This window comes from Enhydra lutris, unplaced genomic scaffold (assembly GCF_002288905.1).
Source record: "Enhydra lutris kenyoni isolate GAN:26980312 unplaced genomic scaffold, ASM228890v2 scaffoldscaffold86, whole genome shotgun sequence".
NCBI classification, from domain to species: Eukaryota; Metazoa; Chordata; class Mammalia; order Carnivora; family Mustelidae; genus Enhydra; species Enhydra lutris.
This window is the reverse complement of record NW_019154170.1, coordinates 3,921,776-3,949,478: the sequence shown is the minus strand read 5'-3', so window position 1 is coordinate 3,949,478 and position 27,703 is coordinate 3,921,776. Positions and strand designations below refer to the sequence as shown.

At 59.0% G+C, this 27,703-nt stretch overlaps 1 protein-coding gene across 5 annotated transcripts in view; it reads left to right on the top strand.

The window, feature by feature from the left end:
* The window catches only part of LOC111161786 (nuclear factor I C), a 60,371-nt gene that overhangs the window by 17,832 nt on the left and 14,836 nt on the right, over positions 1-27,703 (top strand). For all 5 annotated transcript variants that reach the window (XM_022525741.1, XM_022525744.1, XM_022525740.1 and 2 more), the window contains exons 3-4: positions 23,858-23,929; positions 27,365-27,439. In XM_022525741.1, coding sequence (XP_022381449.1) covers positions 23,858-23,929; positions 27,365-27,439 — 147 coding nt within the window. The remainder of the gene's footprint in view (positions 1-23,857; positions 23,930-27,364; positions 27,440-27,703) is intronic.

Genomic DNA, 27,703 nt, shown 5'->3' with positions numbered 1-27,703 from the left:
CCCCAGCCCTGATACCATCCTCATCACGGTTACCATTCGCTGGTTCCACCCTCTGCCTCGGTGCTCCCCATGCCAGGCAGGCCTCTCGCATATAGAAAACTCCTATGTATGCTTGAGAGCCCTGACTCCTAACTCCACTTTCTCCCCCACCCCCGGGCATTTTTTCTGAGGGCTTCGGCATTCTTTCCCATTCTCTCCGCAGCCTGGCGGGAATCATTGTTGTACTCGTGTTGCAGGTGAGGAAACAGGGCCAACGAAGGGCCCTGCCTGCCCGAGGTCCCAGAGCCCAGGGGGGACAGAGGGGGTATGTGAGTGCCGGCAGTACTGTTGAGGCCGGCTCCAGCCCTCCACCCTGGGTGGTGGTGGAAGAGGAGGGAGGTAAATCGTGGCGTACAATGTTGGCAGCCTTGTTGGCACCCTGGGGCTGGGTCTGCATTCTGGGCTCCCACAGGCCGGGGTCGCCCTCCAGGACCTCCAGCCTCCTTCTGGGTCCCAGTGAAGTCTCTGCTCTTGGTCGGACAGGTGTCAGTCTGACAGCAGAGAGCCAGCTGCTGGCAGCCCTCCTCCTTCCGTCTGGACGGTTCGTGGCCTGACCCCCTTCAAGGAGCCCCTTTGGGAGGGCAGGGATTCAATGAGGAGGCTGAGGATGGAGCCCTGGGGGATGGGGCACTCCTCTCTGGGGCTCAGTTTTATTTGGGGGATGGAGGGCTGGGAATGAGCTCTGAGAAGGCCCTTTCTCTGCTGGGGCTGCCAGGTGGGTCAGAGCCTGGGGCACCTCCTAGGGCTAAATTGGGCAACCCCAGGTGTCCATTAGGCACCCTAGGGCCCTGATTCCAGGGGCAGCCTAGGGGCCAGCTGAGGGGACCACGATGAGAGGGTGATGTGAGCTCTACTTTGGGGCACAAGGGGGCTACCTGCTACATGGGTGCAGAGGGGTGCGCAACCGAGTGGGGGACCCGGAAACTGACAATTTGCAGTTCAGTGACCAAGAACAAGGGCAGGAAAACAAAGCAGGGGCAGAGTGTGGAGAGGGGCAGGGAGGGGGAAAGCCCCAGATTGAGGAGTGAGGAGGGAAGGAGGCCCCAAGGAGGTGGCTCTTAGGATGAGGCCTGAAGGATTCAAGGGAGCCACAGAGGGATTTGCGTGAGTGTGGCAGGCACGGGGCTGGGGGAAAGGGGGTGCGCAGCGCACAGCCAGTGCAAAGGCCCAGAGGCCAGCATGGCCTGGAGCCTGAGGCACAGAGCAGGAAGGCCTCCAGGGACTGTGGAGGGCAGCGAGGCCTGCCGCGTGGCTTCCCGGTGAGGGTGGTGGAGAGGCCAGCAGTGGGCAAGCCCGGCACTTCTCCACCTGCCTTGTGTTTGGGAGGGAGCCTGGAGGAACCGGGGCCCAGAGAGGGAAGCCGCCTGCCCAGCCCTGAAGCCCAGCCAGGCCTCCCCACCCCCCTCTGGCGGCCTGAGAAACCTGAGGCGCGGGCGGGCGCAGTGCCAGGCCCAGGCGGGGGAGGGGCTGCCAGGCCCGCCCGCTCCGGCAGCTGCCAGCCCGCCCCGAGCCGCCAGCCCAGATGGTGCCCATCTGGTGACGCGGCCTCGGGCTGGCCTCCCGTTCCCGCCTTGTGCAGTGCCAACCGCCCAGAATGGCGCTGTGGGCAGGGGCCGGCTTGGGAAGCTTGTGGCTGCAGGAGGGGCTTCCGGGGTGCCCCAGGGAGGGTCCCTAACTCCTCCTGGATGGAAGCAGGAAGCAGGCCATCGCAACAGAGGTATTGGTAACAGCCAACGCGTGCCGCGTGTGCCAAGCACTGCGCACCCGGTTCTGAGCTCATCCCATGTTATAGCTCGTTCCATTCTCTCCACCGGCCTGCCAGCGAGGGACTGTCAGCTTCTCCCATGCGACGGGTGGGGAGGCGGGCCCAGAGACCCTCCGCCGGGGGCCCAAGTTCACACAGCCCCTGCGAGGTTGAGCAGAATTCAAACACACAGAATCCTGAGTCCTCAAACCTGAAAGGAAGAAAAGAAACTGGAAAATACTCTGGAGGTTGTTGGGTGGTACCCACACCCTCCCAGTCCTGCCGCCCACGAGAACAGGGGGTGCTGGACACATGGGGAATGAATGAATAAGGAGCAGTGAGCCACGTCCCAGAGCCCACAGGCGGCCAAGCCTGGGGGCCAAGGTAACCATCAAGTGCAGCCCGGGCTCAGATGGCAGGAGAAAGGGCCTCAGTCCACAGCAAGGGGGCCTGGGTCAGCCACAGGTCTGCCCATGGTGTGCTGTGTGACCTAGGGCAGGGCCCAGCCCTCTCTGGTCTGAAGGCAAGAAGGTGGGGCCTTGTGGGGTACGGAGAGGAGCAAGCTGGCCCCCGACCGAGGGCCCCCCTGCCTCCTCCACCCCCCTTAATCTTCATCCCAGCACTGGGTCCTTGGGAGACGGAGGGTGGGAGGGCCCCCATTTATGTGGGTGACGGACACAGTTTATGCCCGTGCTTGCTGCAGGCCCTGTGGGATGGATTCTTGTCTCAAGCCCTGGTTTCCCGTCTGTAAATGAGGAGTGTGAGAACCGCGTCTACCACACTGAGGACTCGAGTCAGTGACCTCAAAAAGCATACAGGAAGCACTACATAAACGCTCAGTCCTTTCTTGGATCCTCTTCCCCAGCTCCAGGAGACAGTGGGGGAGGGGGGGGCACCTCAGTTCTGCTCTGCGACCCCGGGCCTTGTTCTCCCCTCCCAGGGAGCCCACGGGGGCACCTGTGACCCAGGACGGGCTCTCCACTGGCAGCAGGCCACGTCACCCGCTCCAGGTGTCTGGGTGGCGGAGGGGTGAGGGGCTCCCGGCAGCCTGGATTCCTCCCGGGCCAGGCAGCCAGGTGTACGGGCCGTCTGTCTGTGCGGGGAAGGTGCCCATGGGGGCCGAGGCCCAGACGCCAGCTGACAGTGTATTTATAGTGATGGCCGGCCTCCGGGCTCATGGTCAGCAGCAAAGAGACAGCCAGCAGGTGAGGGCTGTGCACGCAGAGCAGGCCAGGAGCCCGAGGGGGGCGCTGGCAGTGTCGGGAAGAGGGGATGACCTTGGTAAGTGACGTCACTGCCTGGGCCTTGGTTTGCTTCCCTCTCAAGTGCGCGTGATAAGAGCAGGGCCTGTGGGGTTAAGTTAGGTAATGCATGCAGGGTGCTAGAACACGGGGGTACCACACAATAAGCACTCAAAAGTGATATGTTGCCTTAGGACGGAGGGGACCCTGCCACCTGCCACCACATGGAGGGACCCTGAGGACACGGGGCTCCTCGAGAGGAGCCAGACCCAGAAGGACACGTCCCGCAGGACCCCACTCCCAGAGGAGTCCCATCCACACAGACAGAGGGGAGAGGGTGGGAGCGGGGACTAGGGCAGGGGTGCGGAGTCTGTGCTTCGTGGGGACAGAGTCTCCATGCAGGGAGATGGAAAGTTCTAGAAATGGAGGGTGGGGTGGCTGCACAATGGGATGAGCGTGCTTCCCGCCACCGAGCTATGTGCTCAGAGACAGTTGGACGGTGGACATGGTGCTGTGTGTATTTTGCCCTCATGGAAGCAATGATTTGTTGCTGTTCCTGAGAAATAATAGCGCATTCTGTGGGTATCTGTCACGATAAATAACTCATAAAAACGTCCGCTGTCGTCCTATAGTAACAATGATTATTACCCTCAACGGGCTTGCGGCTCCGGTCCCAGCTCTGGCCAGCCGGGCACCCAGCTTTGTGCTTCGGTTTTTCTGCACGACGAGTGCAGGGAGCGTCAGCGATGGAAGCGGAGAAGGCATCCACCTCTCGGCAGTGCTGGGCACTCAGAAGGGGAGGGTGACCGCGCCCGTGAGTAGGTGCTCCCCTCCTGGTGTTGTACCCCTGTGGCCCAGGCAGGGGTGAGGACGCTCCCGAGGCCACCCGCAGAGTGCTCCTGTGTGTGTGTGTGTGTGTGCGCACACGCGCATCCACACAGCCAGGCAGGGCCGGGCTCCCCAAGGAGCCAGCAGGAGGGGGAGCCAGCCCGTTGCACCTGTGGCGGCCATCTCTGGCACCGCGAGGCTGCAGTTGCCCCCTTGGCCCTCTGCCCAGGGAGCCCAGGGGAGGCCAAGGGCAGCTAGGGACATCTCGGACACCCCCCCTTCCCCAGCCAGCTGCCAGGCCAGCCCCTCTTCCTCCAGCTGGGTGTGGGCAGGAAGTCACAGATGGTCAGAGTTGGTGACGGATGAGGGAGGGGGCACACGGGGACACTGCGTGTCTTGTCCAGATGGGGAAACCGAGGCCCGGAGAGGGGTGGGGGCAAGGCCCCAGGCTTCCCAGGAAGGGTCCTGCGTTCGGTCCATCCTGACCCGTCTTGTGCTCCAGGCTGACTTGGAGGATGTTGGGAGGTGGAATTCGGGGGCACCCTCGGGCCTCAGGGAAAATGCCTTGCATATGGCGAGGGGGTTTTCAAGTCTGGGGGGAGGGGGACTCTAGAATGTCAGAGCTGAGGTGGCTCCCAGATCCTCCAGGAGGCAAGTTCTGGAGTTCCCAAGGCTGGAGTTCTAGAATCTTCTAAGCTGGGCTCTTCACCATCCAGGCAGTTCTGCAGTCCCCCTAGGTGGGGGGCACCTGGGGGGCTCAGTCAGTTCAGCGTCTGACTCTTGATCTCAACTCAGGTCTTGATCTCAGGGTTGTGAGTTCAAACCCCGCATTGAGCTCTGTGCTGGGCGTAGAGCCTCCTTAAGAAAAAAAAAATTCAGGACGCCTGGGTGGCTCAGTTGGTTAAGCAGCTGCCTTCGGCTCGGGTCATGATCCCAGCGTCCTGGGATCGAGTCCCACATCGGGCTCCTTGCTCAGCAGGGAGCCTGCTTCTCCCTCTGCCTCTGCCTGCCATTCTGTCTGCCTGTGCTCGCTCTCTCTCCCTCTCTCTCTCTCTCTCTGACAAATAAATAAATAAATAAAATCTTTAAAAAAAAAAAAAAAGAAAAAAAAAAGAAAAAAAATTTCTCCTAGGCGGGCTTCAGAACTGCTCCCTCCAGGAGAATACAGTGAGGGCCACATCGATAATTTCATTTTTTTTTTCTGGTATCCACACTTAAAAGTACAAATGTACAGGGGAAATGAGTTTTAACAACATATTCTGTTTGGCCCAGGGCATCCAAAATATTGTCGTTTTGACACATAATCAGTATGGACAAATTATTGAGATGTTTGACCTGATTTTATTTGTTCTCTGTTTTTGACTTTCAGCAGGTGTGTTACACTCACGCCCCGACTCTGACCAGCCACGTGTCGGGGCTCGGAGCTCTGCTTCAGAGCGTCTGAAGTCTAGACAATTTCAAGGCCGATCTCAAATCTGCCCCCAGTTGGATAAAGGAGAATATATAAGGAGGGATTCCAGAATTCCCTAGCTGGTTTCCTGAAAATCCAAGGGGAAGGTTCTAGAAGGCCTCACCTTGGAGCTTTTGACTATAGAAAGGCAGGGTCTCTCCTCGTCAGTGCTGTCATCTACATCCCAACCCCCGACCCCCGTGATGCCAAGAGTGCCCCACCCCCCCAGTTGTGACAACCCAAAATATCTCCAGATGTCCCTGGGGACAGAATCACCCCAGTTGAGAACCGCTGTGCTAAGAGAAGCCTTACAATTCTTTGAGATTGGGTTATTTAACGACCCAGGAAACCGTTCCAGAGCCTTGATCTAGAACGCTGATCAGCAAGCTGGTTCCTTGATGGAGAATTCCTCCAGTGTGTTCTTGAGCGCCAGGGAGCAGGATCAGGAATTTCCTGAGGTGGGGTTTCTGGGTGTCTAGAAGCAGGATCCAGAATGTTTTATGTTGGGTTTTGCCAACCGAGTAACGAGCTCCAGAATTCTGCAGGTTGGGTTCTGGAACAACTGGGGGCAGGTTCTCGCATTCTCTGAGGGGAGTTTTTTCAGCATCTGGAAACAGATCTCACGTATCCCAAGCCGGGTTCTCAGGATTATGAGGATTCCCAAACTGTGAAACCTAGCGGCACTTCTCCAATCAAGTACTGATTTCATCAATACCCAAGAAACCTGTCAAGTATATTTTTGAGCGCTGAGGTCAGGCCCCAGAATTCTGACATTGGGTGTTTGCACGCCCAAGGATGGGCTCTGGGATTTTCTTGAGCTGGGTTCTAGAGCTCCCATGGGTAGGTTCTAGAATTCTCTGTGTCAAAGATCTGGAATGCTCAGGTCGGTCGAGGAAGCCTGTCCTAAGACCAGGGTACCAAGCAGAATGTTCCAGAAAAGATGTGTATGGAGGGGAAGGAGGCAGGTTTTCATTTCTTTGAGGTTCCCTCTTGACAGGCGGAGGCAGGGGCTGCCTTCTTAGGGGCAGCCGGCTAGCTGGCGGCCCCAGTTGGGGGCAGGATGTTTGGGAGCATTTCGTGGGGGTGTGTGACTGTGAGCGTCTAAGACCAGGCAGTCCCAGGAATAGGAATTGAGATTTCATTTGATCCCTGGTAGGTGTCTGTCGCTTATTGGATATGGGGACACGGAACCCTGGGCGTGTTTCCGGAGGCCGTTGTGGAGCCAGGGGACACCAGGGCAGCTCCTGTCCGCAGCAGGCAGGGTGCTCAGCACGTCCTCAGTTGAAGGCAGCGTGACACCTGATAGGAGCAGAGTCACACGCGAGTGTGTTGGTCTGCGGAGTGCACGTACGGGGCACTTGTGGGAGGCTGAGGGCTCACCAAGTTACGATCTCAGCAGAGGTTCAGTTCTGTTAGCTCCGTTTCATTTTATCATAATCCCAGCGAGGTACAGATGGTCGTGAACTGCATTTAACAGTTGGGGAAATTGGGGCGCCTGGGTGGCTCAGTGGGTTAAAGCCTCTGCCTTCGGCTCAGGTCATGATCTCAGGGTCCTGGGATTGAGCCCCGCATCGGGCTCTCTGCTCAGCGGGGAAGCTGCTTCCCCCTCTCTCCCTGTCTGCCTCTCTGCCTACTTGTGCTCTCTGTCTCTCTAATAAATAAATAAATAAAATCTTTAAAAAAAAAAAAAAACAGTTGGGGAAATTGAGGCCCAGAGAGGGAAAGCCAGTGGCCTGAGGTCACATAGCTAAGAGACTGAGTGAGGACTCATACCCAGCTCTGGTAGATCTGAGGGCCCACAATGGTCCCCTGGGAAGGGGCTGTTTGAGGTGTGATAGGGACCGCCCCAGAATGTCCCAGGATCCCCCCTTTGGGCTTACAGGACTTCGATGCTAGTGAGTGGGTGCCAGGTTCAGTGGGATCAAGGAGCACCTTTGGGGTCTGCTCCTGGCTGGGAATTGGACCTGCCTCCAACTCTCAGTTCAGGGGAACCAGGGAGGCAGGAGGCACAGCCTAGAGGCCGGGTGTCTCTTTCTGGGTCCCTGTCTCTTCATCTTTGTCTCTCTCCTGGTGCCTGTCTCTGTCTCTGCTCACACCGAGTCTGTCCCTGCCTTTGCCAATCTCCTCCCTGCCTCCCACCCAGGCCAGCCTGTGGGCTGCCCGGAGGTGGCAGCAGCAGCTGAATGGGCCCCTTGTTCCTGACCACACCCGCCCCTTGGGGTAACCCCGGGACAAGCCCTGGCAGCAGCTGCCTTAAAGGGCCAGTGCCCAGCAAGAAGGGGAAGGAGAGGGGCCGCCTCCACTCCCAAGCCACACCCCTCCCAATGATGGCAGAACCGATATGTGAGGGTGGGAGCCGTTGTGGGGGTTCCATACCCAGACATCCCCAGGCTCTCGTAGTTAGACAGGTGGGCCAGGGGCTGGCGGGGGCTGCCCAGGGATGGAGATGGTGCGTGCATGGTGGGGCTTGGATTTGACCTCAGACAAATCCCAGCTCTCTGAGCCTCAGTCAGTTTCCCTGTCTGTCTCCGGGGCTCCTTGCGTCTACCCCGGGGCTTGTTAGGCAGACAGAACAGCATCTGGGCCAGAATCTGGTATGCAGTCGGCACTCTACGCAAGCCCATGGGGCTGTCCTGTGGTACCTGAGGCTCGGTCATTCACCTCTCTCCTGGCCTGTGGCTTCAGGGTGGTAAGGCCAGTGGCCATGTGTACTTTCAAGAGGCAAGCTGGTGACTAGAATTAAAAGGCTTTTAAAGCTTGTCCTGTGCTGAGCTGAAGGCTGCATTTACAGAGTACCAGCTGCATACCAGGCCCTGCGGAGAATCTTCCCATTTTCAGCCCCGTTTCATGGAGAAATTCAGAAGCAGAGGCTCTGGCTAGGGCCACACCGTCTGCCTCTCACCACAGGCCTGCCACCTCCGTCCTCTGCTCGGGCCTGGGAAGCGTGGGGCTGCCCACTTGCCCTCTCTGGGGCTCAGTCTCCCCTTCAGAGCAATGGGAGCGGCCCCCGTCTGCCTGCAGACTAGAAGCCTCTCGCTTGCCTGCACAGAGGACGCTGAGTCTGCGGGCCCGGGGCATCCCCAGGGGCCCTTGAACAGGGCTGCACCCGGTGGCCACTCTGGGTGGCCTCGGCGCTCCTGTGCCCCAGGCCGGCCCCACAGACGGCCCGGGACAGGTTGCTGCCGGATGGACAAGCCTGTTCCCTGCTTCCTTATGTAAGCAGGTTATGCAAGGGCAGCTGGCCTGCTTACATAAGGGGAGGCCGGGCCAGCGCCCAGCTGGGGAGGGGGAAGCTCTTAAAGGGGCCGGTGTCCCCTGAGTCTCCCCTCCGGGGCTCCTGCACTAACCCACACGGGGGAACCTCGTCAACGGGCTGATTCCGGGCTCGTCGCTGCCACCTTGTCCTCGTTATTATTACTGCTGTTGATGTTGTTTACCGTTGACTCCGGTCTCTCGCAGCCGCCGCAGGTCAGCGGCTGGGGCACAGAGCCCTGGCTTGGCCTGCTCTGCTTCTGACGTTGCTTAGCGCCATCTCTCCCTGGCCCTCAGTTTCCCCACCTGTAAAATTCGCTTGCCTCGTGGGGTTGCCAAGGGAGCAATAAGTTAAGACTTGCGAGAGGTCTAGGCCAGCACAGAGCACATACAGGCTCCGTGCTCAGCCAGTAGGTAGTCAGGAAATATGATTCAGTGCTCAGATTGGGCCAAGCGCAGCTCTGGGGCCTGGGGCCCTGCAGAGAACCAGACAGATGAACCGCAGCCCTTGTGCAGCTCACAGTCACCGGGAGAAACAGAGGACAAGAACGAAATGTCAGTTGGTGATGAGGACTATCAAAAAAATAAAGGCAACAGAATAGAAAGGGGGCCGTCTGCAGGTGGGAGGAACCACCTGTGCAAAGGTCCTGGGGCAGCACTGGGCCTGGTGGTTTGAGGAGCAGCAAGGGCTGGAGGAGAGTGGGTGAAGGGGAGAGGAGGGAGAGGGGAGGGGAAGGAGGGGACGGGGCAGGTATGATGGGCAGGGCCTTGGGGGCCTCTGCGAGGACTTGGGCCTTTCCCCCAAGGAGGTGGGAGCCCTGGAGGGCTCACAGGCGCCCTCTGGCCACTGTGGGGAGCACACACACTGGTGGGAAAGGGAGGTGCTGAGAGTTGAGGGACCCAGGCCACTGCACGGGTTCAGGAAAGGGATAATGGAGGCAGAGGCAGGAGCCCTATTGCTAGTTGGTTCCCTTGGCTGTCAGCTTGGGCTCAGTGGGGCTATGCAAGTTGGTCGCCTGCATCACGTGGCCCTTCTGAGACTGGCACTGGGCCTCCTGCCCCCTGCCTGCGGCCAGGCACCTGCCTGGGCATATGCAGGGGCGAGAGGGTTGAAGTGAGGGCAGAGCGTCCCTGACATGCTCAGGGGCTCTCCTGGAGCCGGCGCTGCTGTCAGACAAGCTGGATATGATCCTAGGAGGCCCACGGGGCTCTGGGGGCCCAGGAGAGCTGCTGCCAGGTGCCCAGCCCCCGCACGGCGGCATTTTGCCCATTTTCATCCCCATTCTCACTGTAGGGGACCTCGGTCCAGCTCCTGCCCGGCTCAGTGCCTCGTTTCTTTCTCCGTGAAATGGGAGTGACGACCTGTAACTGTTGGGTGGGTTCAGTGAGCGTGGAGCAGGCGCCTTTCCAGTGACCAGCGGCAATAAGGCAGGAGACCCAGAAGGGAGAGAGCCCGCCGACATGGGAGGTGTGCAAGTGGAGACCCACCATAGTCACTGAGATGGGCCAGCAGATGGGTAACTGACTTGCCCTCTCTGAGGCACTGTTTTGTTCCAATAAAATGGGACCACAGACCCAGAATCCCCACGGTGCCTGGCCATATTCCAGCATAAAAAGGTGCCGAGGTTAATGGTGTGCTCCCCAGCCCCTATGTGACAGCTGGGGAAACTGAGACCCAGAGTGAACAGGGGGCTGGGCTGGAGTCACATAGCTGAGCTGAGGCAAGACGGGGTGGGGGTCATTTCATCGTGTGGCTCTGATGCCCCGGGAACAAGAGCCCCTGGCTCCAGTCCACTCACTGTGCCTCAGTTTGCAGATCCATGAAATGGGCACACTCCTGGGCTCCATAGGAATTACTGGCCACCCAGGAAAGAGGCTGCGAGGGTTTACGTGGCCAGCCTGCAGTTCCGGACCCACCCTCCTGGGGTGTTGGGGAGACTCACGGGGGATGCCAGCACAGCCCCCCACTACACACACCCAGTTCCCCTTTGGTGCCAACTGATGAGGTGAGAGCAGATTCCTGGAGGTTCCCGAGGTAGCTCAGGCTTTCTAGCTGATGGAGGGGGAGCTGTTGTGCTCCCTGTGCCCGGGAACCTCAGCCCCTGCCTGGCCCTGGGGCAGGGGGCAGGGGACTCACCTGGCCTCATGCACTCTGTAGAGACACTGGCGCAAGACCATCTTGCCCATTGTGAGCCGGCAAGGGCCAGACACATTGAGGGAGTCGGCGGGTGGTGAGGCGAAGCCTCCCTGCACAGGTCAGAGGGCGGCCTGTATCCTTCGCGCCCAGCCTGCCTGACCTCCCCAGGCACCGTCAGCCCTTCTGTACGGAGCTCCTGGCGTATAAGCACTCAATCCATGGAAGTCGATATGATTATCTTCGTACACTAGTCTCACTCCCCGCAGGCCCCTTCTGTGCCTGGCAAACTCCTACTCATGCATCAAGGCCCCAGCTGCAGTGCCCCCTTCCCCCAGGAAACCTTCCTGGGCCCCCCGGGACAGATTCCAGTTACTTCCTTGGGCTTCTCCAGCTGCAGGTCCCCCCCTCTGATATTTAGGACCTGAGCAGTCGGGGGGCCTACTCAAAAGAGGATTTTTGCTGCTCCTCAGAGGACCCAGGGCCCTGAGAGGACCCAGGGGCAGTGTTTGGGTGATATCCCACGCTCTGTCCTGGGCAGAAACCTCTTGTGTCACCCCGATGGGAGTCTGTATCGCCCTCAATCTGGCCTTTCCCTCTGAATATTTGCCCAGTTTTCCCAGCAGTCCTCCGATGCCTTTAACAAGCATTTAGTTTGCGCCTGCTGTATGCCAAGCCCTATTAGGATAATTGCAGTCGTTCATGTGGCAAGCGTGTATTGGGCACCTCCTGTGTGCTGGCCCGAGCTGGAACGGTCATCACTGGTCTGCAAGCATCAGTCGAGTGCCAACTACATGTGAGCATTGATTGAGCACTGACTGTGTGCCAGGCTCCCCGAAGAGTGGTCTCAGGAAGGCCAGGAGAGTAGAAGAGTCTTCCCACTGCCTCTCCCTCTGGGCTCGGGCCCTCGAGTTTCCAACCTCTGCCTGCATTCGAGGCAGTGGGTTTAAAGCGTGGGCACCAGAACGAGGGTCCCTGGGCTCGGATCTGCTTGTCCGCTTACTGGTGGTGAGATTTGGGCCAAGCCCCTGCCCGTCTCTGGCGCTCACTTTGCCCCTCCGTCCCACGGAGTGCCCAAGGTCTGAGGTGTTTGCACCTGAAGTTCACTTTGTACAGGAAGGGACAGAGGCACGAAGGGGGCCTGCAGCCTTTGGGGAACCCTGCCTCTTCCAGGAAAGTCTGGGATGGGGCCCATTCTACCGACCCCTCTCCAAGGCCAGGGTGCTTTCCCGGGAGGCCCAGAGAGGGGCAGCACTGGCCTGCGGCCACACAGCCCCCAAAAAGGACTCTGCCCCCCTCCGAAGCCCTCCCTCGGTGCCCGCCTCCCGTGGCAAGGCTGCTGGCCTCCGGCCTCCTGACTGCCCCAGGGCTGCTAAGTGTGTGGTGCGGCCCAAGAAACATGTGAAGCAGGGGTGAGCTGGGAGGGGCCGTGGCCCCTCGGATGCCCCCCAGCCTGGCCAGGCAGCCCCCACCCCGGCATCCATTTTTGGGAATAGGGTGTTCCCTGGTGCTCCCTGGTGCTCCTGCCGGCGCCGTCCACCCTGCCGTCACAGATGTTGCCGGGGCTGGCCGTCCCCTCCCAGGCCCGCACATGTGTGCTCAGCCTGGGCCCATGTGGCCCCCGAGCTCCCCCCCCCAGCTCGCCCCCTGGTCCCCCCACAGCGGCCGCCGAGGCGGGCCTGCCAGGGAGGCGGGCGGAGGCCCTGGCTTGGCTGCTGGAGGAGCCAAGAATTTGCTCCAAATGTAAACAGCAAGTTATTTTAAGTCTGCCCCCTCCCCGGGTGGCGTTGACACATTTGACATTGGAGGGGACTGGGCTGGGGGGAGGCCAAGCGTGTGGGTATTTTTAACCTGTTTTTCCCGGCCCCGGTGCCACCCGGAGTGCAGAGCGCGAGTGGCAGCGAGGGCTGCCCGGCGGGCGCGCGCTGAACCCCTCGGAGCCCCAAGGGGGCCCCCGGCCGCCCCCCGGCCGCCCCACCTACCCCAGCCCCAGCCCCGTGCCAGCCGGCGCCTCCTGTGCGGACAAAATGGCCGCCGGGGCCGGCAGAAGCATCTGGAACCGGGGGAGGGCGCGTGGAGAAAATGGCCGCCAGAGAATGATGTCATAAGGTGGCGTGGCGGCCAGAAGCGTCCCGGGGTGGGACTAGTCCCGGCCTGCAGGCCTCCGGGGGGGCCCTCGGGCCTGCAGGGACCTCCCCACCAGGGGCTCAGGCCGGGCGCCCCGAAACGGCCGGGCCGGAGCTCCCGCGGGGCGTCCGGGGACGGGGCAGCACCCCCAAGTGCAGCCCAGGGCCTCGGGCTGGTGCTGGGGAGGCAGCGGGGGTGGGGGCCGGGGGTGGCGGTGGAGGGCTGTGACCCTGACCCGCTGGCCCGCGGTGTCCACGGGTGCCCGGTGGGGCCGGAGCCAGGCCACGGAGCAGGCCGGTCGGCGCGGGAGCCGGGCTGGGGCTGGGTGGGAAGAAAACAGAAACTTTTCTTTGAAAGTGACTCCGAAGCAGGTTGGCTCGGGCCCAGGCGGCCGGCGGCGGCAGGGAGAGGAAGAGGGAAAGTGTGGTCCAGACTCGAGGAACACGCGGGTCAGGAAGCACAAGGCAAGGGAGGCCCCGGCGGAGACCGGCGTCCCCGAGGTCACCCGGCCGGGCCCTCCCTCTCCTCTCAGGTCCCCTGCTTCTTGTCGGCGTTTCCCAGACGATTCCCCGGGGGACCGATGAACACATTGCCTTGGACGTCCGGCGTCTCGCTTTTTTTCCCTTCTATTTGTCCAAGTAGCCCCTGGAGAAGGGGTTTCGGATCCTTGGAGGGAGATGCGAGGGCTCAGAGAGGGAAAGCACGTCTGCGGAGGTCACACAGCAGGTCGACTTCGTTGTTGCTGGGTTTGGGAGTCTGTGTTCTGAGCCCCCTGGGGCTCTGCTGGGGGAGCAGGGATTCGGGCTGGAGTTCCTCACGGCCCAGGGCGGTCTAACCTCTGCTCCCACTGCCACGCTCCCAGCGAAGTCCAAGTTTAGCCTGAAGCCCTCCTTCTGCCGCTCAACCCCCGGCCCTCCTTGGGATGCTGGGCACAAAATCCTTGACCGTGAACCTTGTGGGGCAGGACTTTGGGTCTGTTTTGTTTGTTGCTGTGTCCGCAGAGCCTAGAATAGGGCCTGGTGCACAGTAAGTGCTCGGTGCGTGTGTTGAATAAAAGGGACACAGTTTCGTCTTGTGCTGGGATTCACGCGGACACTAGTGTGGGATGGGGGTGGAGGCTCAGGGGCACGAAGCCAGTCGTCACATAACTGGACATACATGGGCATCTGTTGTCATACTTCTTGGGAGGGACATGAGGAAGTGGATTCCCGAACTTCTCTAACATCAAGCCCAGATCCTGTGCCCGGGGGGCTGTGGACACATAAACCACATTTGAGCAGAGACTTGAGTAAATTGAGGGGGATGAGCCAGGCAGGCATTTACGGGAAAGGCATTCCAGGCAGCTGGCACAACCTGTGCAAAGGCCCTGGGGCAGCACCGGGCTTGGCATGTTGGAGGACCTGTGGGGAGGGGGGTGTGTGTGTGTGTGTGTGTGTGTGTGTGTGTGTCTGTAGCAGAATGAGCAAGGGGAGAGAGGAAGGAGGGGAGGGCAGGGAGGGGATGGGGCAGTAGGGGGAAGGGCAGTTTAGGCAGGGCCTTGGGGGCCACAGGGAGGGAGGACTTTGGAACTGCATATATTTATAGTCCAGACTCAGTCCAGTGTGCTGGGGACTAGGGCACAGGCTTGGACAAGGGGCCAAGGGAGAGGGTGTTCGGAGAAGGAGCTCTTAGAACGGGGCCAGGGAAGGTAGCTGCAGCCTGCCCGAGGGGGAGGGGGCAGGAAAGGCACAGGACAGCGGCGGCGAGGAGGACAAAGGCCAGGGTCCTGTGTGCGGCATGGCCTTCCAGGACAGAGAAAGTTGAACCTGAGCTGGCTAATGTTTAAAAATGGCCGGTGACACCCGGGAGCTAGGAATTCCAGGGCCTGGCTTTGGTTTCCTCTCTTGCTGGCTGGTGTCGAGAAGCAGACGTGGCAGCCGCCAGAGCCAGCTACGTTTGGAAGCCCGCGAAGGTTGGAACGTAAATCCGGCTTGCTCTCCGGGCAGCCCATGCCGGCCGGGCGGACACGCCACGGGGCCCAGGCGGGAACTCTGGGCTCTCCCACGTCCTGCCAGGTTTGAGAGAAGTGTCGCTCTGATCTCATCAGGTCCTGTCCTTTCTATGTCCCAATGACAAATTAACAATGACCCGTCTGTCCGTCCCCAGCCTTCACCCTGGGCCGGGCTCTTCCGTCTACCGGGACACCTGCCTGGGCTCCCAGCCATCCAGATTCTAGAATTCGCCCAGCACCAGAGACTTTTTTTTAATGTGTGTGTTTTCTTGTGGCTAAAAGAAAAACATATAACGTAAAGTGTACCATCTTAACCGTCTCTAAGTGCACAGCTCAGCGGCGGGAAGTACTCTCACACCCCCACCCTCCGGCTCCAGAACCTTCCATCCCCCCACACGGAGACTCCGTCCCCACAAAGCACAGACTCCCCACCCCCTGCCCCAGCCCAGGCTCCCACCCTCTCCTCTCTGTGTGGATGGGACTCCTCTGGGGCCATCCCGGGAGTGGGGTCTTACGGGACAGGTCCTTCTGGATCTGGCCCCTCTCACTGAAGCCCGTGTCCTCGGGGTCCCTCCGCGTGATGGCAGGGGTCAGGGTCCCTTCCTTTCTGAGGTTGGGCTGTGTTCCCGTGTGGGGACGGACCAAGCTGTGTGTGTCCACACACTGAGGACACTGGCGTGACATCCGTCTGTGGCGGCTGTGAGCCCCTCTGCTGTGCACACGGGGGTGTGAATATCCCCGGGGAGTCCCTGCTTTCCCCTCTCTGGGGTAGACGTGCGGCAGTGGAATTGCTGGGTCATGGGGACTCTGTGTTTAACTTTCCGAGGGAGCGGCTGCCCCATCTCACGTTCCCACTGCCACGCTCCAAGCTCCCGGCTTCTGCTTGGCCTCCTGGCTGGTGGTGCTTTCGAACCTATCAGAACTGAAGTCACGGCACTCCACGTGGTGCGCGAGAATCAGGCCCGAGCCTCTCACAGCAGCCACGTGGCCTGCGCGGCCCAGCTCTCTCCCCTGGGCTCACCATGTTGGAGCCACATGACCTCAGACATCCTAGGTTTATTCCTGCCCCAGGGCCTTGGCACTTGCTGTGCCTCTGCCTGGCTCCTAGGACGCCGTGGCTAAGGCCCCCTCCTAGAGGCCCCGCCTGACATCTGTGTCGAAAGTCTCCCCCAGAGCCACTTTCTGTCCCCTCACCCAGCTTTCTGGCCTCGCTGGAACATAGAACCGGGCAAAAGTATCTCCATCTTCCTCTGTGTGTTCACTTCCTGCCTGTCTCTCCCTCCCTTGGCGCGCTGCCATCCCCCCGCCCCCGCCAACGCCTGGCGAGTAGTAAGGGACCGCTAAACGTCTGTGAGGTGACCGTCCGGCTGTGCGTTGATCTCCCAGTTATGAGCGGCGGAAGTCGGAGCCACCAGGTTGAAGGGAGTTGTCTGGTGCCAAGGGGTGGGTGCTCCCGGGGCGGGAAGGGCGGGACCGGAGGCCCGTCGGCGCCTTTGTCCTGGGCTGGGACAGACCAAATTTGGGCTCACGGCCATGGACAGGAAAGAACAGTCTGTACACTCCGTCAGTGGGCTCCAGTGTACATTTCTCCTGTCACCGCGGTCATGTGCTTGTTTGAGCGAAAAGCTCCAGGAGGTGGTGACGTTCTGGCCGCACGTGAACTCCCTGCAGACCCAGGAAGTCGGGAGAACTGGGCCCAGGCCAGCGCAGGGACTCACTTGCAGTATGGCTGTAGTCGGTGGCCAGAGTGTCCCTTCGACACGCACGAGTGTGGTTAACTGTTTCCTGTGGGAGCCGAAGAGCCTCGTGTGTCTCGTGGAGAAAGAGGCCCTTGAGGAAGGTCCCAGGATGATGGGAGAGGGTTGGCCATGTAGACGCTGAAGGAACAGAGTTCCAGGCAGAGGGTACAGCCCGTGCAAAGGTCCTGGGGACAATAGCTGCCTGCTGTGTTGGAAGACCAGCCGGAGTGGCCCGTGTGGCTGGAGCAGAGTGGGTGACAGGAGGGGAGGAGGAGGAGGAGGGGAGAGCGGGGAGGGGACAGGGCAGGTCTTGCAGGGCCTGGGGGACAGGGTGGGGGGCGCAGGAGAGGGGAGCCCTGGAGGGCGGTTGGCAAAGGAAGGACTCAGTTCATTTAAATTCTGAGTTTGGAAAAATACTGTCACCAAACCCCTTATCTGTGATGGGCCCTTCCTCTTCCAGAGTGCCTCAGGTTTCCACCGCGTGCCCATGCAGGAAGGCAGCCCTTTGAGAATATTCCCTTTATAGATGGGGAAACCAAGGCTCAGAGTGGGGAGATGTGACTTGTGCCAGGTCACACGCCGGGGCCAGGACTGACCGCGTGCATCTCTGGCCTCCATGAGGCGCCCGAGACCAGCCTGGCCTGGGAGCTGCCCACCCTCCCTCAGGCCTCCAGTGTGTTTTAAAAGCTCTGGAAAGGGGTGCCAGGGTGGCTCAGTGGGTTAAGCCTCTGCCTTCGGCTCAGGTCGTGATCCCAGGGTTCTGGGATCGAGCCCCGCATCGGGCTCTCTGCTCAGCAGGGAGCCTGCTTCCTCCTCTCTCTCTGCCTGGCCATGTTTTGCTTCAGTTTTCACATAGGAGACACATCTTGTGTTTTCCTCGTGTGGAGAAGACCTTCTGAGCAACACTGAGTGCCAAGAGGAAAGGCCGGGTCTGAAGTGGGCCGCAGGAACAGCGTGCTCAGGGCAGTGGGGGAGTTGACCAGGTCCTGAGGAAACTCACAACACAAGCAAACGGCATTTTATTTTATTTTTTTTTTTCGAAGATTTTATTTGTTTATTTGACAGACAGAGATCACAAGTAGGCAGAGAGGCAGGCAGAGAGAGGGAGGAGGAAGCAGGCTTCCCGCTGAGCAGAGAGCCCGATGTGGGGCTCGATCCCAGGACCCTGAGATCATGACCTGAGCCAAAAGCAGAGGCTTAACCCACTGAGCCACCCAGGCGTCCCTGCATATTTGTATTTCTAAGAGAAGAGAGATAAAACCAGTCTTGCTGTGTGGCCTTGGGTAACTTGCTCACCCTCTCTGAGTAACTCCATCCACTGCTGCTCTAGGGTGTCAGCCATATCACCTGATGTCTGCCGTGTAGGGGGTCATCTGGCATGTGGGGAGCCGACCCTGCAAGGCAGGTGGTACCACTGGCCTGTACAATAGGGTCTGGGGGCTCTGCTGAGCTGGGACCCCCAGCCAGGGGCTTTATCTAATGGGTCAGAGACCAGGGTCCGGACCCCCAGGATCACTGCAAACCATCGACAAGAGAGGGGACTCCTGGAACAGGGCCCCCGCCAGGCCTCACCTTGTCAGCAAGCACGGGAAACAACGAGGAGCCTGCTTCCAAGCTATCTTGTGCCTCAGTTTCCCTCTCTGGCAAATGGAGATGAGAATTGAATGTCCCTCCTGGGGAAGTTGGGTTTTTTTGTTTGTTTGTTTGTTTTTAGTCAGGGTAAACTTTTTTTTTTTTAAGATTTTATTTATTTATTTGACAGATAGAGATCACAAGTAGGCAGAGAGGCAGGCAGAGAGAGAGGAGGAAGCAGGCTCCCTGCTGAGCAGAGAGCCCGATGTGGGGCTCGATCCCAGCACCCTGGGATCATGACCCGAGCCGAAGGCAGAGGCTTTAACCCACTGAGCCACCCAGGCGCCCCAAGTCAGGGTAAACTTTTAAAATAAGTTTTTAATTTTAATTCTGATCTAGTTAACGTACCGTGTTGGATGAGTTCACCCCAGTTTCAGGGATACGATATATGGTGAGTCAGCAGTCCACACGTGACCCCGTGCTCGTCCTGATAAGTGCAGTCCTTAATCCCTGTCACCTGTGTCCCCTGTCCCCCACCCCGTGTCCTCTGGTGACCACCTGTTTGCCCTCTGCAGTCCACAGCCAGTCTTCTGCTTTCTCTCTCTTCCCCACCCCCACCACTGGCTTGTTTCTTTCTTCAGTTCCACATGGATGAGATCCTATGATACTTCCCTTGCTCTGACTTACTTCTCTCACTGTCCTACTCTCCAGCTCCATCCATGTTGTCCCCCTGGGGGAGTTTTGCTGATTAAATAAGTCAGTGGAGGTGAAACATGGCGGCCCAGTATAGTCAAAGAAATGACTCACTAAGTATTAACTACCAGAATGGACCATTTCACGTGGAGTGGCCTTATCAGCCCTCCCAGGAGCTCTGGCCTAAGCCCCTCTCCCTCCTGGTGGTTTGGCCTCCCTTGCACTCGGCACAGCCTGAGGTTCTCCTCCTGGCGTATTTGCTCACTTAGTCATGGCCTGTCCCTCCCCCCTCAGGACATGAGTGCCACGAGGGCAAGGCCTTTTGTCCATCTTGGTCACTGCTGTGTCCCCCAGGAGGTGCCCAGCAATCAGCTCCTTTCCAAAGGAAAGGAATGTGTCATGTGGTTCACATCCAGTTTAGGCATGAGGGAAAGGATGCTCAGAGATGTCAAGAACTTGCCGGACGACACACAGCAGGAAGTCAGGGGACTTTCAGTAAAGGCCCAGAGGGTCAATATTTATGACCTAGCAGGTCTCATCCAGTGTCTGTCCCATACTCTCCCTTCTCCCTTTACAGTCCTTTAAAAATTCACTAGGGTACAAAATGTAACCCCAATTTTATCATTGCCGCCCCAGCAGATCCTTTGTAGACATTTTTTCCTTTAATCCCTGCACCCCATGAAGGTTTCATATCACAGGTGCATATCTATTCCGGTGCCGTATTTATATTCATGTTTTCATGTTTTATACACAAAAAAGCAAAATTGTCTAGCTTCTCCATCCCCCGCCCCCCACCAAAAGCGCTTTCATCCCCACTGAAAATGGGTGTGTCCAGACCAGGGTCTCCCCTCTTGGCACTGCCGGCTCTGGGCCGGGTCGTTCTCCGCAGGGGCAGGGGCGTCCTGGGCACTGGGGGGAGGGGCACTGAGCAGCATCCCTGGCCCCACTCACTCGATGCCAGGAGCACCCCCATTGTCATGGCGACCTAGGGACGTCCCCAGATACTGCCCTGAACAGCAGAGGTACTCAGTGCTAGGCACACGGTTTCTTTAACTTGACATCAGCTTTGGGGTATAGACTTTCTGAGGTGGGCCTCAGTTTACCAAACTCACTGGCCAGGCGGGTTGAATCTGATGGTGCCGGAAATTTTTCACCCAGTGAAACTCGGCTTGTGAAAGCTCCTAGCCTGGGGCCTGGGGCGTCGTGGGGCATCAGACACCAGCCGTCCTTTCGACATTGTCCTCTCTGGGCACATCTGTGCAGACCTGAGGAGAGTACGTTTTAGGGCCGGCTGTGTGCGGAGATGGGACAGGAGGGCTTACCTGTGCCCCTTTGCTCTGGAGTTTTCATGGAAACCTCCAGGGGCCCTCAGCCTGGTGGAACTTTCTGTGCGGATGGTAACATTTGGCGCCGTCCGGTTCGGTCACCGGAAGGCTCGTGGGCCATTGAGCATTGAGAGGTGACACGTGCCACTGAAGTCTGGAAGTTCTAACTCAGTTTCAGTTTAGCAGGTGTGAATTTCAAGTCACACGTGGCTAGTGGCCTCCATGCTGGATGGCTGCGGAAGTGGGAGGGTTCAGGAGTCGAATGACAGGCAAACGGTCCGCAGATGGATGAGAAAGATTCTGAAGGTGAGAGGTAATTAAAAATAAGAAGGCATCATTAAAAGGAAGGACATTCTGACCCCTGCCACATGCGGAGGGACCCCGAGGACACGGGGCTCAGCGAGAGGAGCCAGACCCAGAAGGACCTGTTCCGCAGGTCCCCACTCCCGGGAGGTCCCCAGAGGAGTCCCGTCCACGCAGACAGAGAGGAGAGGATGGGAGCCGGGGCTGGGGCAGGGGGTGGGGAGTCTGTGCTTCGTGGGGACGGATGGAAAGTTCTGGAGACGGAGGGTGGGCGTGGCTGCAGGATGGGAGGAGCTTTCTTCATGCCACTGAGCTGTGCACTTAGAATTTTTTTTTTTTTTTTAAGATTTTATCCATTTACTTGACAGGGAGAGTGAGACAGCGAGAGAGGGAGCACAAGCAGGGGGAGTGGGAAAGGGAGAAGCAGGCTAGTCCGATGTGGGGTTCGATCCCAGGACCCTGGGATCATGACCAGAGCCGAAGGCAGACACTCAATGACTGAGCCACCCGGGCGGCCCTTAGAAATGGTTTAAATGATAGAGTGTATGCTATGTATCTTTAAGCACAATCTAAAAACTAAATTTAAAAAATGTAATGAGATAGCATATAATTACAGCATCATTGTTTAGAAACTACACTTATTTCATTAAAAAAAAGAAAAAAAAAAGCTCTCGGGACTCTAGGAAGAGAAGAGAACCCCTGCGGCCCAGTGAAGGGGGTCAGCAGAGAGCCACGCCTACCTTCGTACTCAGTGGTGAGAGACTGAGGGAGCTCCCCCCTCCCCAGATCAGAAGCAAGAAGGCACCCTTGCTCTCAGCCCTTGTGTTGGGTACTGTACTGGAGGTCCTCGCCAGAGCAATAAGGCAAGAAAAGGAAATCAGAGGCATACAGATGAGAGGAAGAGAGAAAGCGGCACATTTTTATCAAGGACATGATGGCCCTGGGCTAAGAAAATTCCAAGGAAATCTATACAAACATAGTATCTCCTAGAACTACCGAGCGTGTCCAGCGGGGCTGCGGGATACAAGATGGACACACAAAACTGGGCCCCGTTCTCCGTGCCAGCAACGAACACTTAGAGACCAAAATTAAGAACACCATTGTTTTCGGCCGCTCCCCAAACTACCATTTTTTGAATGTCAGTCCATGCCAACCCTTTTGCACGTCTTATTAGCTGACTTGGCGCCCTGACAAAGCCAGGGTGCGGGTTTTACTATCTTCCCTGTTTCACTCTGAGGAAGCGGAGGCTCAGAGAGGTCGTGTGGTCACGGTCAAGGTCACAGAGTGAATGAGCACGGGGATAAGGGCTCCCAACTGGAGCCAGCCTTAGCCCAGGGCCATCGCTCTCGGTGGGTGCAAAGTACCAGCGCCTAGAACATAAACAGGGGAGATCGCACTCATGATAATAAGACGCCCCCTTCCGATTGCTGAGGTGCTGAGGGTGAGCCCCCCACCGTGTGGGCCAGCATGTTGCCCCCATTACCACCCTTCTGGTTCAGCGGGGCCTCTGAGAGAGGAGCTGGAGTTGCGCCCACTTGCCGGATGAGGAGAGTGAGGCTCAGGGAGCGGTGAGTCCCAGCCCCAGTGCCCTGATTCCCCAGCATTGGCTTGCGGACTGCGCTCGGGGAACATGCCCCCCTCCTGGGGCCGCACCCGCGTGCCAGGCGGGCACTGCCGCCTGCTAAGTCCACGTGGACGCCAGTTCCGCAAGAGGGTCCTGTGCCCGAGGCCTGCAGCCCGACGGCCGGCTGCCCAGGCTGGGCTCTTCCCAACGCAGGGGTCACCCGTGCCCAGCCGCATGGCCATCCAAGCGGGAGTGGCCGGCGCCAAGGGGCCACTGGCTGCCCAGCCCGGGAGCAGCCACAGGGCGTGGGGCCGAGCCAGGTACACTCCGCTCAGCCGCTGCCCAGCCGTGCCCGGCCCAGTGGGTCACGACTGTGGCTGCCCTCAACCGCTCCTGTCGTGAGTGGGAAAACCAAGGCACGGGTCCTCGCTCTGGTGCCCTTTAGGGCCACCGGGCAAAGGGTGAGGGCTCATGGCTGCTTTGGGAGGCATCAGCACGGACCCCAGGGTTGCTGCGGGCCCTGTCCTCACCGCGGAGGCTTCCGGAGCTGGGATGGGCACCCAGCGTCTGAGCCCAGAAGCCAGACGCATCAGGCATGGCCACGTGGGGATGTCTGGGCGCGCGTGCAGACTAAGGCAGATCACCCTCCTAAGGGAGAAGTGGGTGCTCCTTCATTGTTTCAACCTCAGTTTTCCTCGTCTGTAAGATGGGTCCAGTGACGATGCCAGATGTGTGGCTCTCTTAGGGATTTAAGGGAACGTCTCCAATGGGAACAGTGAAGCATCACATTGACGGTCGTGTTCGGGATTGAAACATGACACCAACAATAATAACAACGTGTGGACAGCCCCAGGGAGCCAGTTCTCGGTAGTCTCTCTTTCCCACCTCTTGGTGCTTGCACCCATTTGAAGAGACAACTGAGGCTCAGAATAGTTCAGCAACTTGCCTGAGGTCACACAGCAATTGGGTCTGGCTTTGGGATGCAGCAGGCGGAAGGAGCTGATTCTCTTTCTTTGGCCTTTGATGGTGATTCCCACCACCTTGGTCTTTGACCTGAGAGACGACTAGGTAGGGCCGGGGGTTCCGTCTAGCTGGGCTTGAACATGGGCTCCCCCCAACCCCTGCCTTGGTCCTGGGTGGACGTGGAGGGAGTGCAGAGGGGGGTTGGTGCTGCTTGCCATCCAGTCCTCCGGAGCTGATAATGCTGAGCTCAGCGTCTGTCTGCTTCGCCCGTCTGCCAAGGAGCCTGATTATTTTTAGATAAGATGGAGAGGCAGGCGCCAGGGTGGGAGGGAGCCCCCAAGCCAGGGGGGTGGGCGGGGGTAGAGTAGCTGCAGGGGGAAGCCCCTCTGCCCCCTCCTGGGGGCCCCTGCGTGACAACCCAAGACCAAGGGCTGGACCCCCAGGACCTCATCAAGGTCAGAGGCCGTGGGCGGTCGCTGAGGGCTCAAGGACTCATCTCTTTGGCCCTCAGTTTCCCCATCTGTAAAATGGGCATAAACCATAGCTCCTGCTTCCTGGGTGAAGGCAGGGTGAGTGAGTTACCCTCACGAGTTAGGAAATGAGCTCCGTTCATTTCAGAGAAGAGGAAACAGGCTCAGGGAGGGGAAGATCTCCAGCCTGTGACTGAGCCAGGCCCTGCACATGGGTTCTGCTGCGTAGGGGACCCTCTGGACGCCCATGACCCCGTGGGGCAGCAGCCAAGGGGAGGAGCCAAGCGGTGATCCCAGGGCCTGGGCACATCGGGGACCACTTTTGCACGGCACTACCCAGCCTGGCCCCAGCACGGGTGTCACCGCTCCCCCTGGGGTGGGGTTTCCCGCAGTGTCACCACCTCCTCCCCCTTCTCTCTGCAGACGCGGAGCAGAGTGGCAGTCCCCGGGCAGGGATGGGCTCCGACCAGGAGGACAGCAAGCCCATCACACTGGGTGAGTCTGGGGACAGCGTAGGGTGAGCGGGAGGACCCTGTGTGCTCTGTGTGGCCCTGCACGGCCCTGCATGGGCACCTCACAGACATTCCTGGTTCATTCGCCACAGACATGCCCTGGACAGGTGCCGCTGTTGATCCATTGTGTAGATGGGAAAGCTGAGGCTCAGAGAGGTTAAAGGGCCTTCCTGGGGCACCCAGGAAGATAGGGTGGGAACCCATGACCCTCAGCTCCCAGTGTCTGGTCCCTGAGGTGCTCACCTCACAAGAGAGGCCCCAGGGGGCCCTGCAGTCCCGTGAGACATTTAACAGATGTTTACGTTGGTGGGAAGTGGGAGGGCCTCAGGCAGGGCTGGGAGCAGAGCCCCAGAGAACAGAAAGGATTCAGAAGCTGCAGAGGCCCGGCTTCTGCTCTGGTCTGCTCCCATGATTGCCCACTGGACCAGAGCGGTCGCCTCTACCCTGGTCCCCTGGCTTCTGTCCTCTCACTCCCAATCTGTCCTCCCTGAAGTAGCCAGAGAGCACCTGTGGGCACCTGAGTCAGGTCCTGCCTTCCTCTGCTCACAGCTGTGAGGGTTCTCACCTCCCTGGGGGTAAAAGTCCTTCCCTGACCCCTAAGGACCTGCAGGACCTGTCCCTGTACCCTCCCTGCCCTCCCCTCCACCCTGTCTCCCCCTCACTCTTTTTGCTCCAGCCACATGAGCCTCCTGGCTGTTCCTCCAATGATCTAGGTCCAGTCCCTGCCTCAGGGCCTTTGCATGTGCTTTGCTTGCTATTTGGACAGCTAGCTGTGCTCTCTCTCTGTCTCTGCCTCTGGATCTCCTGAGTCTCACCTGAGATCTGATCTCAAGCAGCCTTAGCCACTCTCAATGGCCACCTTCTGTTTTATTTCCTTCTGAGGAAGTTAGTGAGTGCATATGTATTTGCTTAGTTGCTTAGTGACCGCACATGTGTGTCTCTCTTCTAATGCAGCGTCACCTCCTTGAGGGCAGAGGCTTTTGTCTATCCTGATCACTATTGTGTCCTCAGTGCCTCGAATAGGACCTAGTACACAACAGGTGTTCAATAAATATTTGCAGAAAGAAAAAGAGAGAGGGAGGGAAGAAGCGGAGAGAAAGAGAAACTAGAGCGATGGCATACCAGGGGCGAGGAGGGAGGAGAGATGAAAAGGAAGGAAGGAAAAATAGAAGAAAGAGCCCGTGGGTGAGGACATCCCTGTAGGAAGGACCAGCATGGGGAGGCCGGATGGTTCCAGGAGGTTCATAGCCCCCCAGGCTGCTCACCACTGGGCGTCTGTGACCCTGAGTCCTCCTTGACCTCCTGTGATCTCCAGGCGCCTGCCTCCAAGCCAGATGTTCAAGGCAGGCGGGGGCAGCGGCACTTGGCCTGGTCCCATGGGGAGCTCCAGCGTCTGGCAGAGGAAAGCACTTCCTCCCACCCGCCAGGGAGTCCCCAGGAGATGGAGCTGGGCGAGTGCTGCACAAACAGGAAACCCCGGTGGGGGGAAGGCGGAGGGGCGTGCTGACACCAGCTGGCCAGCTGGGTGGCAGGAAACGGCCATGGCCACTTCCCCTGGACACTGGGGGGCCTTCACCCTGTCCTCCCAGGGATGTTGTGGCCCTGAGTCCCCCAGCACGGGGCTGGGAATATAGTTAATTGCACAAGAAATGGTGTTCGCAAAGCTCCTAACCAGGGAGGCTGCAGTTTCTGGACGGGCCAGGGTTTGGGTCTCCCACAGCTGGGGAAGCTGGGCACCAAGGTCAGCTCCCTGTGGCCCGTGCTGCCCCCTGGGGGCCTGGAGAAGAACTGTTCTCACCACCCCGAAAAGCTTAGAGCTGCCCACCTGCTGGTCAGGTCCCCGCTCTGACCACCCTCCCTGGCTCCTTTCACTCCAGCCCTGTTGGCCTCCAACCCCAGGGCCTTTGCTTGGGCCACCGGTGGGAATACTGTTGCGCCTGGGGAGGCAGCAAAACAGCAAGTTTAAGATCACTCCAATCATGGCAACCAACACTTGCCGTTCTTTCCATCTCCTCAATTTTAATGCATCCACTCCTCTTATCCACCCCTACCAGGAGGTCTTGGTAAAATGTCACCCACAGCAAGGCCTCCTGAGAGTCCTTTGTGTAAAGCGGCTCCCCTTTCCAGCAGGCCCCCCAGCCCTGCCTGCCTACCACCACATGACACGTGGCACCTTGGACTTCATGATCCTAAATTTATTTTTATCATGGTTAAATTCACGTAACAGCAAATGTACAGTTGGTGGCATTAAGTGCATTCGCGCTGTTGTGCAACTATCACCGTCTAGTTCCAGAACATTCCATCACCTGAAAAGCAACCCCATCCCCTCCCCCCAGACCCCCAGCCTGCACGAACCCCCTTCTTGTCCGTGGAGGAGCCTGTTCTGGACGTGTCACACGCGTGGACTCACACCCCATGTGGTTCCCTCCCTGAGCGTCATGGGCTTGGGGTCCGTCCCCGCGCAGCCTGTGGGGCGCCTCACTTCTGCTCGCGGCCAAGGGACGCTCCCCGTGTGGATGGACCACGTTTTGTGGCTCCGTTAGTATGCTGATGGATTGTTTCCAGTCGAGGCTGTCATAAACCACGGCTCTGTGCACAATTTACATACAGGGTTTTGTGCCTTACTGATGTCACGTGGTGTCCACTGCCCACACTGGACAGTGAGTCCCAGGAGAGCAGGCCACTGTGTCTGCCTTGTTCCCACAGTGTCCACAGCGCCTAGCTTGGAGCTGGACACTGAAGGCACTTGGTCAGTGCTTGTCAAGTAAGTGAGTCCTGCCCGAGTGGACCTCTGGGGGCACAACAGGCCTCCCAGCTGTCTGAGGTCAGCCAGGCCTCCCGCCTTCTCGGAGCCAGTCTGTTTCCAAACCCTCTGGCTACCCCACACCAGAGAGGTGGGTCCCTCTTCCTCTGACATTAGGCAGAAGTGGTTCTGGGGACACTGGGGATTTTTAACTGCTGCAGGGGGACCTCCATTCAGCCTTTGGTTCTGAGCCGCTGCTGCTGGCCAGGCTCTGGTCTGGGCCTAGGGACACTGTGGGACCTGGGCACACAGAACATCACAGAGCTCCCCGTCTGGAGGGGGAGGGGTAAGAAGATGGGGCATCGCGTGTTGTAAGGAGTGACGGGAAGAAAGCAAGCCAGCCCCTCCTGGGCAGCTGATTTCTACGTGTAAGCCTCCCTAGATGGTGGGGTGTGCGGCCTCCACTTCCGAGATTAGGGAGCAGGGAGGCTCAGGGATGGGCAGTGACTTGCCCAAGATCAGATCTGGACAGCAGAGCTGAGTTTCGAACCCGGATCCAGCTTCTACCTCCACCTTGCCGCGGGGCTTCAAGGGGTAGACATGGCAACCTCTCCAGCGCCTGGCGTGTCGAAGAAGGAAACAGATCCAGTGAGCCCCGTTTTCTCCCTGTTCCAGACACCACGGATTTCCAGGAGAGCTTTGTCACCTCCGGTGTGTTCAGTGTCACGGAGCTCATCCAAGTGTCCCGGAGTGAGTGTCCCCGCCCACCCCGTGCTGGGATCCGGAGGGGGAGGGACCCCCACAGGGGAGGGGCACTGGAGAAGAAGGGGCTTTGGGGGGGTGGCTCTGAGAGAAAAAGGGTCTCAGGGAGAGGCGAGGAGCCCATCACCCTGCCCCACTCCCCTGTCACCAAGCCAAGGTTCCTAGGAAGGGCGGCATCCAGGCCCTCCCTAGAGCCCAAGGTCAGGGCGACACGCTCCTTCCCAGTTAACAGACTCCACATGCTGGATGGAG